Source organism: Anser anser, assembly GCF_964211835.1.
Source record: "Anser anser genome assembly, chromosome: 20".
Taxonomy (NCBI): domain Eukaryota; kingdom Metazoa; phylum Chordata; class Aves; order Anseriformes; family Anatidae; genus Anser; species Anser anser.
This window is the reverse complement of record NC_139741.1, coordinates 193330-210094: the sequence shown is the minus strand read 5'-3', so window position 1 is coordinate 210094 and position 16765 is coordinate 193330. Positions and strand designations below refer to the sequence as shown.

General features: G+C 37.2%; 1 protein-coding gene across 10 annotated transcripts in view; it reads left to right on the top strand.

The window, feature by feature from the left end:
* Positions 1 to 16765, top strand: part of PITPNM3 (PITPNM family member 3) — a 91222-nt gene that overhangs the window by 53765 nt on the left and 20692 nt on the right. For 8 of the 10 annotated variants that reach the window (XR_014574127.1, XM_083805841.1, XM_083805839.1 and 5 more), the window contains 4 exons: positions 1695 to 1814; positions 7198 to 7379; positions 9814 to 9983; positions 13187 to 13357. Coding sequence is in view for 9 of the 10 variants with exons in the window: in XM_083805841.1 (XP_083661967.1) it covers positions 1695 to 1814; positions 7198 to 7379; positions 9814 to 9983; positions 13187 to 13357 (643 nt within the window). In the remaining variant the exon portion in view is untranslated. The remainder of the gene's footprint in view (positions 1 to 1694; positions 1815 to 7197; positions 7380 to 9813; positions 9984 to 13186; positions 13358 to 16765) is intronic. The other 2 variants (XM_083805840.1, XM_083805838.1) reach the window with 1 other exon arrangement.

Genomic DNA, 16765 nt, shown 5'->3' with positions numbered 1-16765 from the left:
TATCATACGTGCAAAAGTCATGACCCCTGTATGCTCCACAGAGTTTTTACCATCAACAAATACCAGTATTGTTAGAATGGAAAAGTGACTTCTCCGTGCTGTCTGCAGTTCTTTGCTTTGTTCCTTAGATAGAAATCTCAGTTTAACCTCTGAATAAATCATGTATTTCTAAAATAGATGCCATATAACCCAACTCCACCCTGTGTGTCTCTTTTCTCTCATATTTTGGTCTCTTTTGTCCATTTATATTGAAAGTTCATCAGATCAAAGACTGCCCATTGGGCTTTATGCAGCATCTGGAAGACGTTATCTCCATTACCTTAATGCCAATAGTAGTGAGGATTAGAAATGGAATGTAAATTCATGGAGATATCATTAATGTCCAACAAAACATGTTGGTTTTTACCAGTCTCCATGTGATTTTCAGTTCGTTGTTGACTTCATTGAATGTTAATAGGAATCTGAATATCAGATATTAAATCAGCATTTTGGTTAATTGTATATGACTTTAGAATTAGAGTTATCTTAGGATAGATGTTACCTTCATGTATTTTGATATATATTTTTTTTTTAACTCTGAGAAATGTGTTTTTAACTTTTAACTCTCAATTAAGAGAGCCTGGTATGTGGAGATGCACTGAGAGGGGCTTGAGTTTTTTTTTCCTACCTGCATCTTGAAGTACTCTCTTTTCCTAATACAGTTCACTTTGAAGGTATCATGCACAACATTCTGGTATCCCAATCGTGTAGTTTGGTGTTGTAGCCAAGACGATTTAAGGCTACAAGCAAGTTGAGGTCTGTAAGGAGAAGTAATATCTTCTGTTAAACTGGTTGGAGTTGGGAACAACAGACCAGGTGTTTTCTTCAGTTTGAGAAATATACAGAATAGGTTCCTGGAACTGGTGGAAGAGAGCAATTTGTTAACAAGGAGAGAGGTATTAGAGCAGTTACACCTCACGAGAAAGAGGCAGAGGGACAGGGTGAAAGAATTGTCTCCTATGGGATGGGGGCTGTTAAGCACAATCAGCTTGTGAGGTAGATTCTAGTGTTCCTTAAAATTTCTTCAACTACTGAATTCCCAATTTTAATATCTCATTTATTTTAATTCCCAGGCCCATATTTTGAAGGTAGTTTGTATGTTGATATTATATGTGAAGCTCAAGACTCACAAGACTCACAAGAGTGAGTCTCTCATTTTAATACCTCATTTAAAAGTTCTGTTCCCTTGTCCTGACAGGGACAATACCAATACAGGGACAATACCAATCCGTTTTTAATTGGTTGAAATCTCCTACCCTATCTGACTACAGGAACTGTTAGGTAGCTTAAAATCTGTAAGATGGTTCTCCAGTGATCTGGACTTTTTAAGCTGGAATCAGGCTTTAAGTAGGTGAAGGAATTCTGGCCCATTTGGAAGAACTCCTTCCTGGTCAGAACGGTCTCTGGGACAGATATTCTTGGCATAGGGCATATGTCTGTAGATCAGTTCCTCAGATAAGAGGAAGTGAAAGATGAAAGATGAGAGGAAGTGAAAGAAGGTGACTACACGTTTTCAGCTGCAATAGGAACTACACTGTAAAAAAACAAGAACAAGGGTGTAAATTAAGACAGGAACTCCTATGCAGTGCAGTGATGGTTTTTGTTTCTTGTAAAACACTTGCTACATCCCACAAAGTATATTTTTATTTCCTCAGGTGTGTCTTGTTGGTGACTGCATTGGAGGAATTTTGGGTTTTGATGCCATCTGCTATAATGCTAATAGAGCTGATGAGAGTCGGAACAGTAGCAGGAGAGGAAGCATCAGCAGCATCCAGGTGAAGAGAAAAAAATCTACTCAGCTGAAATCCTATAGATTCATTCCCTGGAGGGGCAATTGGAAATTCAGGTCCATATAAACCAGAAAAAATTCAAGGATTTGGTAAATTGCAATGATAGCACAGGATTTTGCTCATATCAAAAAATTGCCACCTGAAAATAAAGTCTGCAGGTTCAATTTTATGATGCATAAAAATCACTAGTGAAGGCTTTATTGGTAGATCTTTAATGTTGGGCTACAGAGTGTCTTTTATTGCATACCTAATCCCTTACTGTAGATGTAAATGTGTCATCTCAGTAATCACAGGCTGCTGTTTTTGCCAAAATCTTCTTTTTTTTTAGTTGAATCCCAGACACTATGGAATCAATTATGCTAGTGCCTAGGGGTAGTCTAACATTATAATATGCTCATGTGTAAGTTCTACTGACTGGTGAAAGACTGCCTCCTTTTTGATGAGGAATTAAGTCACCTGAGGATGTGTGAATGGACCACTGAGCATAACTGAGTCTCTAGATGAGTGCTGTATTTGGAGTGAAGGGATGATTAATTCTGTGGTCCAGGAAAGATTTTGTTGTAGGAGAAGAGCATTTTTTTAAATAATACTGGCATATAGGAAGTATTACTGTGTTTTCCACTTCAGAAAGAAAACTGGAGTTCAACTAATCTTATGTACTTCAGACTCAAGTGGATATGCAGAGGTGATGCAGAGTTTTGGAGTTGACACTGGATGAGGTGCCTGTGCTCCACTCTTCGGTGGTTTTGTGACACTGGCTAAATTGTTTCCTCTTGTGACTCTTCAGTTACCTCTCTCCTCAAAAATGGGATCAGTTATACCAGCCTTCTCAGTTCATTCAGAGAGCTGTGTGTTACAGAGTAGCATGTGAACATGGTAGCACTCTCCAGCAAAGACACATCCTCTAAACATTTCCAGGAGGAAAGTTATTCTCTGACCTGACTCTGGAGTCTCAGCAGGAAACCTTTGACAGTGCCAGCAGTGAGGATAGTGTGTTGCAAGCAACCTAAATGGAGAAATTGACCTCCTGGATCCCAGTCCTACAGTGAGACTGATTGTAGAAAAGCTGCTAATCAATCTGAGAGCAAGGATCAGACTTTAGGAAGACAGGTTCTTTTGACTTCACTGCTCTTGCTTATAGTTTCAATTTTCCTTCTTCCTTCTCTTCCATGATATCACAGAGCTTCACTTCCCAAGTCTCTCCCCAGCTTTTCCCTCTTCTCCTCCCATTTTCATCTCTAATACTCTGTAAGTTCAGAAGAACTAATAATTCTTTTCATTCCTTATCTTGTCTTCCTGCCCATTGTTCCCAGCTTGCTCCTGTGAAACACATTCAGGATGCCTCTTTTACTTTTTTTTTTTTCCTTCCTTGGTATCGCCGGTAGAAATGGATCTCATTGGAAAGCTTTGAAGCACAGAAATATGAGGGAAATATTTTACCAATTTCAGAGGCATTTGTGAAATGAAACTAACTGGAAATAAGGATGAGACTGAGGTACTCTAAACCAGTTAATTGTATGCTCTGGTTATGAACCCTGAAAATAGAGTAAATAAAGTACCTTCAAACTCTGGTTATTTTAAAGTGGTTTATAATAATAGCTATGATTGGTGATGCAGTGACCATTACATTCTCTGAATAATTCACAGTTTCAGGCTCTATAAACTATTTTTGGGGAGAGAAAGAGGGACTGATAATTTGTCACAGCAGTGTAAATAAGGAATTAGAGTGGTACATTCAGTACTATCACAGGTGAATATTTATTGTTTTGTGTTGCAGTCTGTTTTCTGTTTTTTAGTTTTCAATATACACTACATATCAAGTGAGGCTTATATGTAATTAGTAGTGATTTCTACAGCATAGGCAGAAATGTAAGTGATTACTGAGATGATGACGATTGTTACCTGTACATGCCTGTAAGGGGCAGTATTTAAAAATGTATCTTCATGTTCAATAAAAGAACCAGCAGTAGAGCAAATGTCACTCTGCTCAGACCAAACTAGTAACTCTTGCCCTATAAAAATTACATTTTTAAAAGTTAAAATGTTTAGCAAAGAAAGCCAGTGTTATCATCATCATCACCATCATCATAACACTCCTAGAGATTTTTAGGTATAGAAGGATGAAATGAACTTCATCAGACACTGGAGGTGGAAATCCAAAGTCTTACAATAGCAAACTCTGCACTTGGTTGGGAGCACTGTATCTGTTTCTGTCTTGCTGCAACAGCTAGAGTACTCATCATTTTGAAGCAGACAACCCTTAATTAGGACAAACAGAGAAAGGTGATGATTTGGACCACATGGATAAATAATACATAAAAACCACCTGTGGGTGACTGATTCAGATCCTAATTATTGATGCCACTTTACTGCAGATAGGATTTTAATTGTGGCATTTGGGGGCATTGAGAGATCTCGTGTCAAAGGAATAACAGGCTTTTAATTGTTTGAAATGCAGCGTATGGTCTTTACATCAATCATATCAGACTTCTACTGTATTACCTGCTGTATTTTTAAGTGGTTTAATATGTTTTCCAGAAATGTTTGACACTCTTTGATCTGGCTGATACGAATGCTGAATTGGCAAAGTTTATTTCATGGTATGCAAGAAAGACTGTCATGAAGGTGATCCTAAATGCTCAAACCCATGACATCGAAATTTAGCCCCTTGCAAAATATGACCTGAGGTTATCTTGTGATGCAAGAGAAGAACACACTCTCTGCAAAGAGAATCTGTTAGTGAAGCTTAGAGGACAAAAGTGAATTGTTGCTGCCTTTCAGGGTTGAAGACATTAGCTTCCATTATTGAGCAGTCTTATCAGCTAGTTCTGTGGTGTCACAAGCTAGTTATTGAATACTGTGAAGAAATAAGAGTGACTAAAACAAGTGTTTGGTTTTACGTTACTATCAACGCTATGCCTTTTCAACAACCAGCACTCTCCCTGAATCCACCAGTAAATCAACAGTCCTACACCAAAATGTTTTATCACGTTGAGATTTTTTCATCTGCTTTTTTGCTCTGGCAACATCAAGTATTCCTATTTTTTTAGTCTATTGACAGCAATGACTTTTTAAAAAGTAATGGGAGCTGAGATGCTGGTGTATCTGCCACATGGTTTTAACAAACAGAGCATTAAAATGTCACCAGGGTTTTGATGAAGCTCTGAGACTTGGCAGTACTTACATGGTTTTCAGAAGTCACTAATGGTATGATATTTAAGTCCTTTGCCCATTAAAAACAGTGGATTTATCAGAGGACTTCATGGGCTTTTTGTTCAATCTCTAAAAATTCCCTTTCAGCTCTGTGTATGTGGGTTCACCTCCACGTAGTGTATTTGAATATTCTTAGCATTCTAATAAATTTATTAATAGTAAAAACATCTGCCAAATTGATATTTTGGTCAAAGGTTGCATGCAGAATATTTGTAACATGCAAGTTTTAAAGTTAAAACCATAAAAATACATATATTTTCATGGCACTTTTGGTTAGGAACAAGCTAGAGATCAGAAGTCATCATGGAGGCTATGAGGTAAATAAAAACCTTTTGACTACTGAATCAGTTTGAAGTAATCATGACACATGAACAGATTAAGACATGGCGTTCACATATGTTCCTGAGAATTCTATAAAAACAGTCCTGAGAATCTATAAAAAAAGTTCCTATGTAAACTTTATCAGGAAAGTTTGGACATAGAAATTTTGGCTTTAGAAGGACCCTGGTGTTCTGCAGAATAGATAGAGATGGTAAAAAAAAGCATTGATGTTGTAAGAGAGCTTCAGTGTAGGATTGTAAATTGCAGGACATGTTAAGCTATATAGAGTCAGTTTCAGAGTTTTAAAACAAACAAAAAACAACAAAACAGAAATGAAACCAAAAACAAGGAGGACCTGTAGTTGGTTCTGGCTTGAACTCAAAGGAAGCACATGTTTTTCATAGGCTGCTGGTTTTGGTTTTCTGTCACTTTAGCGTACAAAGCAGCAGGGGCAGTTATCTCCCAACACATTGCAGGAGCCCTCCCCTGCTACATGGCCCTGTGGAACAGTTCTCTGCCTTTTAGTAATAGTAGCAACTAAAAAGCCAGAAGTGAGGCTTAGTTTTAACAACGTAGATGCAGTTATTGCGCAAAGCAAGGTCATAAATCTTATACAGCTTTCATATGAAAGTTGGCATGGTATGAATTTTGCTACATGTTACCATGAAATCCAGAAAAAATCCTACATGCATATATATATATATGTACATATATATATATATATGCATGTAATATATGGAATATGGAATATAATCCTACATGCATGATATATATAGACAGGAATATGTGCATATGTAGGATATATAGACAGGAATAATTGTCTATGAACGTGCTGGTCCTAAACTTATCTTATGCAAGTTATTAGGATGCAAATGTTAGTTGCATGGTATTATTCATGCAGGTTGGAAATTAGGTTGGAAATTGGGAAAAATTCAGATAGGAAATTAGGAGAAATTTCTTCCCAGAAAGAGTGGTTAGACACTGGAACAGGTTGCCCAGGGAAGTGGAGTCACCATCCTTGGGGGTGTTTAAGGCAAGGTTGGATGTGTTGGTAGGGGAACGGTTGGACTTGATAACCTTGGAGGTCTGTTCCAACCTTAATGATTCTTTTATTCTACGATTCTATCCCTTGAATTCTAGTACTACATTATAGAGTTAGTAGGATATGGATGAAAACTGTTAATCACACAATTAGAAGAGATAACTCTTCTCCTAATGTGTCTTGCTGATGTTCATATGCTTGAACCATTTTTTAATTAAAAAAAAATCAGAGAGGATGTTGATGTAAGCTGCAGAAGTGCTGGAGGAAATGAACAATAAATACATCTATTTCCTATTTAAAGGGGTACCTTAAAGATATGGTACCACTGGTCTCCTCTTGCATCCCACAGAAGTTCACATTCTTTAAAAATCAGGTCCTGCATCCATGGAACATAATGAGCAAGACTATTAATGTTCTAATGGCATTTTGTGCACTCAGGTAAGACCCCTTCTGATTACTTTATAATATTTATAGTTTTTTAAGAATGATGAAGTCAACAAGGGATGAAGCCTTTTTTGTTACTCTTCCCACCACCGCCCCTATGCCTCCCCACTTCCCCCCACCCAAAAAAAAAAATCCTGATTCTCCTTCCACCTTTTAGGCTATACATCTTACAGGGTAATTTAGTCTTCATCTCTTTCCATATCTTCTCCAGCAACAGGAAAGTCTAACCCCTTCCACCCTTTCTTGGATAAAATGAGGTCAAATGTATAAATGCAGCCTTTATATATAAGCTCTGTTGTATTTTGGTCCCTTTCTAAATCTTCTTTTTGCTCTGTTCATTCTCTGTAGGATAATCCCCTTTTAACAGAGGACTCCAGTCTGGGTGGCAGCAAACGCCTGAGCAAAAGCAATATTGACATCTCGGAAATCATGGAGGATGAGGACCCAAGGCAGCCGTTGCCTAGGAAACAGAGTGACTCATCCACCTATGGCTGTGATACTATAACCCAACATCATGCTTTCCTGTCTAGGTAACTAGTGTGTGATGACTGAGTAAAAGAAACAGGCTTGCCACTAAATGCAGCCTGTCCCTGCCAGTGGAACAGAATCATTTTTATTGGTTGTGGTGTATTTCTGGAGGTTCGCTTCAAGTCCCTGCAAATGCTTTTCAAAGAAAACCATGAATATAGAGTGTCTAACATTAATTTACTCACATGTGGAGAGTTTTTGTTTAACTTTTATTCATCTGTGAGAGATTTGAATATGCAAAAGTGAATGTAGGTAGATTCATTTCTTCAGTGGGGCCCACACACGTCAGGATGGATGAATGCTTTATAATTCTGAATTACTGTTACATTTTTCTTGGACTTCATTTACAGGCTTTTCATTATTCTCTGAAGAGTGATATAATTGCTTTTGGTGTTCTAATTGGTCTACAAGCTATACAGAGCATATTTGAAACAAAACAACAGCTAAAACTGTAAATGTCAGGCCTAAATGGGGAGGAGGCTGGGGGCAAGATTTAATCTCATTAGCTTTCTTGCGTCCTAGGAAACCTTTTAAATACAAATATGATGGGAAAATCAGCATTCCTTTTGTTTGCCTTGTTGTTTCTGCCTGTTCTTAGCTTTTGCTTGCTTTTTACTTCTGAATTCTTTGTGCTTTTTATTCCTCTATCCATCTCATTTCCTTTATTTCATCGGGAGTGATGGAAACGGAGAAGTCTTAATGTGTGTTCAAGTTCTGCTACAGTTTAAGTATAGTGCAGGCTTACTGCTGTGTTGTACTTCAGTCTGGCCGTTTTGTTAGTAGCAGCTTACGGTAATTTTATTGCCTCAAACTTATTGGGGTTTTGTTTTGGATATCAGCATGTTGCGTCTTCCCTCTGAGGCAAAATGGTTGGTTTTGCTTTTCCACAACTGAAAACTTGTGAAGATTTTTTTTTGGTCAGTTACTTTAGATTCCTCTATAGGAGTACTGTGCTATCGATAAAGTATGGTGCTGGATTGTATAAAGAACTTCATACTTGGGGGATAATAGAATAATTAAAAAGACAAAGATAACTGTCTTTTTACAGGTCTTCTCTTTTAATTTTCTGGATATCTGTGTTTTAAACTAAAAGCTTTCCACGGAGCTGTACTTAAGCGAGAAGTTGGAACATGTTATCTTCCATTCACATTTTGGACACCTCAAACTTTAGTCTGTTGCAGTTATTTGAGAAGAGTTGCATATACCTAGACTAAAGGAGGCAGAAAATATTCCTTGATAAGGTGGGGGAGGGAAGTGTCAAACCAAACCAAACCATATCATCCTTTACCCCACCCTGTACATGGAGATTCCTAGCCTTCGGTTTCCAGCCTGTGAGACTTGCATAAGATCACTAGACCTTTTTTATCACGCTTATATACTGCTATTTGGAAGTAGTGTGTCAGTGTGAGTAATGAGGTTACAAAGATCCCTCTTTCACAGAGAAATTGATTTTTGAGTTACTTTTTTAATTACTTTTTGGGAGTTTTGATTAATAACATCAGGTTATAATTTGAGAATGTCATTAGGTTCTCAGATTGAAAGAATTGTCTTGGTGTTATGGTCTGATTCAGGACAAGTCTTCAGGATTTCTGGATTCTGAGCCATGATTGGCCATTAGTGTAAAGTGTAGTGTGCAGATAACTCATGAGGGCTTCAGTTACAGCTCTGGTGATAGCACGGTCAGCATCTCTAAGTCAGGTTTTGCATGCTCTGGCGACGTACTGCTCTGTCTCATGATGCTTCATGGGCAAGAGGGGTGTATATGTATATATGCTACTGTTCTGCATCTGAATGTAGTAATTTAATCTCTCACAAAGCTAAATGAGGGGTGAGTATTATTTTCTTTGTCCATGAGGGATAGGCGATCTGTATTTACCATATGCATGTATGGCACAGAAAATAAATGAAAGTGTTTAAATCGCTTAAAAGATGAAAATGTATCTATAAGCATCACTAATTTTAACCTGTAATAACTAGTTAATAACTAGTTGAAAAGTAGTAAACTTTTGTTTCATAGCTCACAGAACACGTAAAAGCAATGCTTTTTTATGTACTCGTACAACTGTAACTTTTTAATACCATTGTCCTTACACAAGTTGAGTAGGTTCAAATTTGTAGCAAAAGTTGCAGAATAAGCTTACATACATCTATACAGCTAAAAGGGAGGGGAGATAGACTTCAATTTTAAGAGTCCTTGCATAACTTACTGATAAGTATTTTAACTGTAGAAAACTTGTATGTTGAAGGTAGTAAACTTAATTAATGGCCACACTGGAAATCATAAATGGCTGCTATACTGTAATTAATCTTTTTACAGTGTAAGGCGTATTGCTTGGATCTTGATGCAGGTGCTAGAGCTTTCTAAGCAGCCTGTTTTTGGAATGGATTTCTTCTCTGGATTGATTATTGTTGAATCAGTGCGTTTTCTTTGCTCAGCATCCACTCAAGTGTGCTGAAAGATGATGCAGACTTTCTTCCTGTGAATTCCAGTCTCTCAGAAGTAAACCTGGGCCGATTTGAATTTGAGGTGTCAGATTTCTTCATCTTTGGATCGCCACTTGGTTTGGTGCTGGCCATGAGGAGTACTGTTCTGCCAGGCCTGGATGGTAAGCTCTTTCTGGGGTTAGAACACAGGCTGTTTAATGACCTCTGTAAACAAAGAGACACATTTAAAAGGAGGTAAACAAAAGAGTCTAGTTAAAGACTGGGGAATGAAGAAAGTTTCTTTCTTCTTCTAAAAGATGTGAATGTTAGTGTAGCTTGGTACTGAGGCATGAGGTGGTGAGGTGTGTTCTGGTGATGTCACTGCTCACCCATTTGCAGTAGTGTGTCTTTTGCTCTGCTGTTGATTGTAAATTCCATAACATACAACATGAAGCTTATACCTCACCAAGGAGAAGTCCTTGAAAATGACACCAAAAATAGCATCTGTGCTTAGTCATTTCATCTTGTTCACTTCTTGCTTCATGTGTAAATTTCAATCCCATTAGTGCTGGTTGTGAGCCATTTTTAACTCTGGTAAGAGCACGGTGATCAAAGATATACAGGATTTTTTTTTTTAATATATCTGGATTTTTTTCACATATTTTAAAGGGCTTTACTTTTCAAAATTCAGTGTGTCTCTTTCTTCTGTGCATCATGTGAGGTTTGGATAGCAAGGCATCTTCATGGGAAATGGTATGTTCAGTTATTAGATGAGGGAGAAAAATCCATTGCAGTAATATAAAGAGACAACAATTCAGGACTCCCAGGTTTTTTTTCTTTGTAAAAGTTCAATTTAAACACTTTTGAGTAATGTCATTTGGATATCTTTCAAATGTTGCATTTAATTGCTGGAATAAATTGGAAAGGAATATGAACTGAACTTTATTTTACTTGCAATAGGTAAAACAAAAAAGTCTATAGGAGGCTTCAGACATCTCTTAGGAATTTTTTATCAAGTTCTGTGGCTTCAGAGGAGAATATTATTTAACTCTCATTTTGCATTTCTTCTGATTGTTTGATGGACAGATCATCCTTTCTAGAAAAATCAGCATACAACAGATAGTCTGAGCAGGTTTTGGTTGTCCTGCAGCTGGAAACTTGGTAGTTGCCAGTGATAACAATCTAAAATGTTTTACAAAGAGTGCTTTGGTAAAATGGTGTTCATGGGCATGCATCATCGCATCTACTTTAGGCAGTTAACTCAGATACCATGTGAGGAGCAGTCTAGTCTTCATCTGTCATCAGTGGATTGCATTTAGTTACCCTCTGAATAGCTGTGCCATTTTTCCTTCATAATAGGTTTAGCAAGACTTGAAAAGGTGCCTGCCTGTGCAAATGTGGGCTGAGTATGCATTTGGTTGCTGAGGTTTAATGTATTTTGCATATCTGACAATAACGTATTTCAACAGCTTACATGGGCTGAGTGTTATTTGACACTACCAGCAGGATAATTTGGAGAAGCACGTAGAAGTTTCCCCTTAAACATTAATTCAAAAGGAATGTCTTCCTTTCTTTTCTCTCCCATGTCACAAATTCCTTGTGGTCTCACATTGTGTCCTAGCTGTTCATGAGGTATGACACCCCATTCTAGTTCTGTTCTGAGCAACTGGAATTTTCTCTTTTTCCAATAGTCCTGTTTCTGTCCCTGTTTGAAAAAGATATATGAACATGTGCCTCATCTTTAGAATTAATGTTTTTCTGAACTTGAACCTCAGTGCTGAAGTATCATAGTATCACAGAATGTCTTAGGTTGGATGGGACCTTAAAATGATCTACTTCCAACCCTCCCTGCCATGGGCAGGGATGCCACCCACTAGATCAGGTTGGACAAGGCCCCATTCAGTCTGGCCTTGAACACCTCCAGGGATGGGGCATCCAAGGCTTCTCTGGGCACCCTGTTCCAGTGCCTCACTACCCTTACAGTGAAGAATTTCCTCCTAATGTCTAAACTAAATCTATCCTCTTTTAGTTTAAGACCATTCCCCCTTGTCTTATCTACCCGAGTAAAGAGTCCCTCTCCATCCTTTTAAGTATCTTTGAAAGGTTTTTACTATGAACAATAGAAGGGTAATTTTCTTACCAATTTAAATAAAAACATTCTGTCCCTCTGCTATAGCTTTTACAGAACAGAGATTGCTGCAAAGTACTACTATGATCTGCTTATGGCAACACTGCTTTGACAACTCAGAAGTAGTCTTAGAAGTTCAGAACTTGGTACATCAATATAGTCTACATCAAGATTTTTCCCTGTATGCCATTAATAACAGCAAGCAACAGAATAAATATTTTTAGAGTCCTTCCAGCAACACGGGAAGGACTTGAGAAAATCTGTAAGAATGCAGTGTTCTCTGATATAGGTAGTTCATTGTGACTCTGTGACTGCAGCAGAGAAAGTTGAACAGTGTCAAGTTTTCTCAGTGCAGTTTTGCTGATGTACAAATACCTTTACTGCTGCTCTTGAAAATTAGAAAGAACCTAAGTAGGGTGCTCTGATTTTATTTTTTTTATATCTATGATGGGTGCTCTGATAAGGGATGTCATTTAAGATAGATTCCGTCAGATCTAATATTCAATAACACTGTCCATAATGAATTCATCTACCCAGGCTGGCAAGATTCAGAGTGATTAAAGTGTGGTATAGCTCAATGAGAAGGGACTACAATGACTGTTGTACAGATTTTATCCATCTTGTGTGATCACTCATCTAAGTTATGCTGCAGTGCCCTGTAATCAATCAAAAGAATGCCCTGTTAGCTGAGTAACAAATACCCATTTCCCGTTGCAGCCCCAAAAACCCTCAGAATTTTCATATCTTCAGCAAGAATGTTAAACATTGCTTTGAGTATGACCAGCCTCATTTCTATGCATTAGCTTTCATAAGGTGACTTCAGAAACTGCGATAATGTTACCTGTCTTCTCTGGATCTCATTTAGATTTCAGTCCTCTATGTGTAACGGGCCTGTTAAACCATTTTGCTGGTAAATATTTGAAGTGCTGAGAGCGTCATAGTTGTAATGCTCAGTAACAAATTTACAAGACTTTTGAACTTCTTTGTACTTCCTTGCTTCTGTCTTGTTTCTCTGGCTCATCTTCATGTCTGCTACATGCCTACATCTGAGATTGTGATGTCTCTGTAAAATTCTTTTGCAACAAAATGTTCTTTACGGAGGAAATTGTAACTGATTTACATAAATTTCCCATGGCTAAATATGTGCTAGTCTAGAGTTGCAGAAGACCATATTAATCATATTTATATATATAGACTCCTTGAAAATTGTAAAGGTGCAATACTGAACTCTCTTTCTCTGTTTGATTCTCATCCAAGTATGCCAGGTCCGCCCAGCCTGCAGCCAAGTTTACAGTTTCTTTCACTCTGCTGATCCCTCTGCCTGCAGACTTGAACCATTGTTGGAGAAAAGATTTCATCTCCTGCCTCCATTCAGTGTCCCACGGTACCAGAGATACCCACTGGGGGATGGAAGATCTCACCAGTTAGGTACAGTACTTATTTTCCATAGCTCTCTTTATCTGTTCTTCTCTTGAGCTTTCTCTCCTTACACAGCTCAAGAGGATATGAAATACAAATGTGCTTCCATGCTAAAAACTAGTCATCTGGGACAGAAGGGTACAGGTATATTTAGCAAGTATCGAACCAAAGATCACTGAGAAAAACTGGTTCTTGCATGTGAGCTTTTGGGATACTAGCTCTGTTAAATAGTGTTTGAAAAGTGAACCATTGCTTTAGTTGAAGAGTCACTTGCATGCTTCCATGTCTTTGACTGAGTTGATTGATACCATCATTTTAGACTATTTATTTTTACAGTTAGTTGAACTTTGCCTACATATACCAGTTGTTTTAGATGTTGTTTCTCTTGGTCATTTGTAGTAGTTTTATCGCAGATATCTATTAAGACAAATTATAGCACTAGGAAAATTGTCTTTTGATCTGCTCTTTTGTTGTTAGACTACTAAATAGTAATCATATTCAGCAATGGATGTTTGAATCCAGGAAAAAAAGAAACAGATTGATTGGGGAGGAAATAGAAAGACATGGATTTAAAAAAAAAAAAAAAGGAATTGTGCTGTTGTGTTGTAACAATTATGTTTTGACTTTTCATATAAAAAATGAGATAGTTGTACAAATGTGCAGTATCCTGACATGCCATATTATGCAAAAAAGGAATTTATCAGTGTATGTGTACATGCATACACATTAGATTTATTCTTTTTGCTACACATTCAGACATGAATTCAGGCCTCAGCAGAATATTTCAAAAGGCTTTTCAGGATTTGGAGTTTCATGTTAAAGGCTAATACAGTAAAATGGCAGTGTTTTCTTTTTGTTAGAACTGGGTGAATATAGATCATTGGGAGCCTCTTCTGTGCAGTGTGATACACACGCATCCCTTCCTTTTCTCTGCCAAAAGTAGTGTGTATATTGGATGCAAATCAGTCTAAATCTGATTAAACCAATTTTTGAAAAACTACAGATCTTGAATTGTATCATTTCACATTCATAACAACCTCCTATCTAGGAAAAGCTCAGCAGTACTAAGTTCTCAGATAAAAATTTGAAATAGGGCACTTTTATGCAATAGTTGTTCTTCGTCATAGCATATAGTTCTTTCTGTTGCAGATGTCTTTAAGGAATAACAATAATTAGTACTCAGATTTAGTATTAGTCTGTAGTTTCAATAGTAGTTAAAACTGTGACTGGTGACGTTAAAAAACATAGATATAACAGACTGCATTAGAACAATACAAATAATTTTATGATAAAACATGATATTAAAGTACTTGGAATTTTTTTAACTAGGAAATGAGATGGAATAGTCTTCTTAAATTAATTCAAAGACCAGTGTTCATATGAGTAGGTAAGCATTAAACAGCATGAGAAGAGCAAGACTCATGGTTACACATGAGCTGCTGAGTTGTGTGCATCTGTTGTGGGAATCCTACAAATGTTGATGACAAGGGCAATATAAAATACTGGTACTGACATTTGGTTTGGAAAACAAATGTTCTGGTTCTACAAATGGGATTTATTTTCATTTTTACAACATGAGAGTCTATATTCTCAGTGTTTACTAGAAATCAAGGTTTGATTGGATGGTAGAGAGTCTAGGAGTGGCAGGTTTTTAACAGGATGTATTATCAGATTGTCACCCACTTTCAGCATGAAACATAACAGCACAGGTTCAATAAAGGATTCGGAACAAATTCCAATGTCCAGAAGAGAGATTAAGACTTTATTCTGAGAGGGTAAATGAATGTTCAAGTATGAATTTACCTGTAGCTGCTTCCTTACTGTTAGCAGTTGATTTTGTTTTGCTGTCTAGTACAGAATACTGACGAATACCTTAAGAAAAGCCTTCATATAGTCTCACCCACACCAATTGTCTTAACACCATTAGCTAACTTAACGCTATTGCCAAGCCACTGAAAATCCTGAAGATCTGTCTTTTCCTCAGGAATTGACTAAGGAATAGCCAAGCTGTTGGAGTGTCCAATCTATGGAATGTGTTCTCTCATCACCCGAGTGTCTGAATTTTCCTACTGCTTAGTTAGGCACAAAATTCTGTTTCTGAAACGTATCTCAGGCTATCTGAATACTTCCCTTAGGCTGCTTTTCAATTTGAAAATGTTGTGTTGCTGTATTTTACGAGCTTTGTTGTATTGAAGTAAACTCTTCAGATACTAAGATTCTTGAAGCAGAGACTTTATAAGTGATTTGAGAACAAAGGGTGTTCTTCTTTGGTTCATCTAAGGCAATGTGTCAGAAGATTCTCCTACAAAGCACATAAATCTGGAAACACTGTCTGTTGGACGTATTATAAAAATTCCTAAGGTCTAATGATCAGCAGGTGTTCCATGGTATGGTTTTGTATTAACTCTGCATATTTAACTATTGCTGTGCTTTACATCTAAGCTATGTTACTTCAATGAATATGAAATCCTCTCATTTAAATGCACATGCTTTGAGATCCTCTTGGAATTAAAGAATCTTAATTCACAAAGGATTAATTCTAGTGACTGCACAGATTTTTTTTTTTCCCTTTTCTCTGATACCTGGGCTTGTGAAAGCATTTCTCCAAATGAGAGCTTTTATGGTATTAACTTGAAATGGTAGTTTTCTAGTGAAATACAATGAAACCTAATTGCACCAAACTGTATTATTATACACTGCCCAAAACAGCCTTTTCTGGTAACCTTTCATGTCACTGAAGGATCTCATTCCCTGTTCCTTTTCTCATAAGAACAGATGGTTAATGGTTTTTTGTTGGTTGGTTAGTTTTGTTTTGTTTTAACTGTGAGGGCAAGGTACAAAGTTCAGATTGTGTTACAACACAGAGAAAGACATGTTGTCTTGACTTCTATTGAACAGCACCTTTCTCAATTTTTGCCTATGCGACATTTAGTAATCAGAATGCTTTTGTGATCCTTTACTTTGTGACAGATCCCTGATTTGCCACCACTCGTGTCTTTTGACTCCACTAGCATGTGAGATGTAATTTCTTTTTGCTTTGCTGCTTATGGCATGGGGAGGGTTAAAAATATGGTCACTGTGTTTACTGAAAACACCTGGTTTCAATCTACCCTACCTTTTAGACATTTGACATAGCAGAACTTAGATAATTTTCTTTACTATTTACACTTAATAAAGAGTCTTTGAGCTTCTGTCACGTTTTGTTTTGCAGCACAATTGAAATAAATGCAAATTTCTTCTCTTGCAAAGTTCTATTTATAAGGAATATGTAGGATTGCCAACTGGTATGCTTCATTATGGGTAGACAGAAGTCAAGGTCTAAAAGCACTGTATTTCTCTGATTGTATATAGAGAAAATAATGAATTGTTAATTTTGTCTGGAGATGGTTACTGAATTGCCTGGCCGTGAGGAAGTTG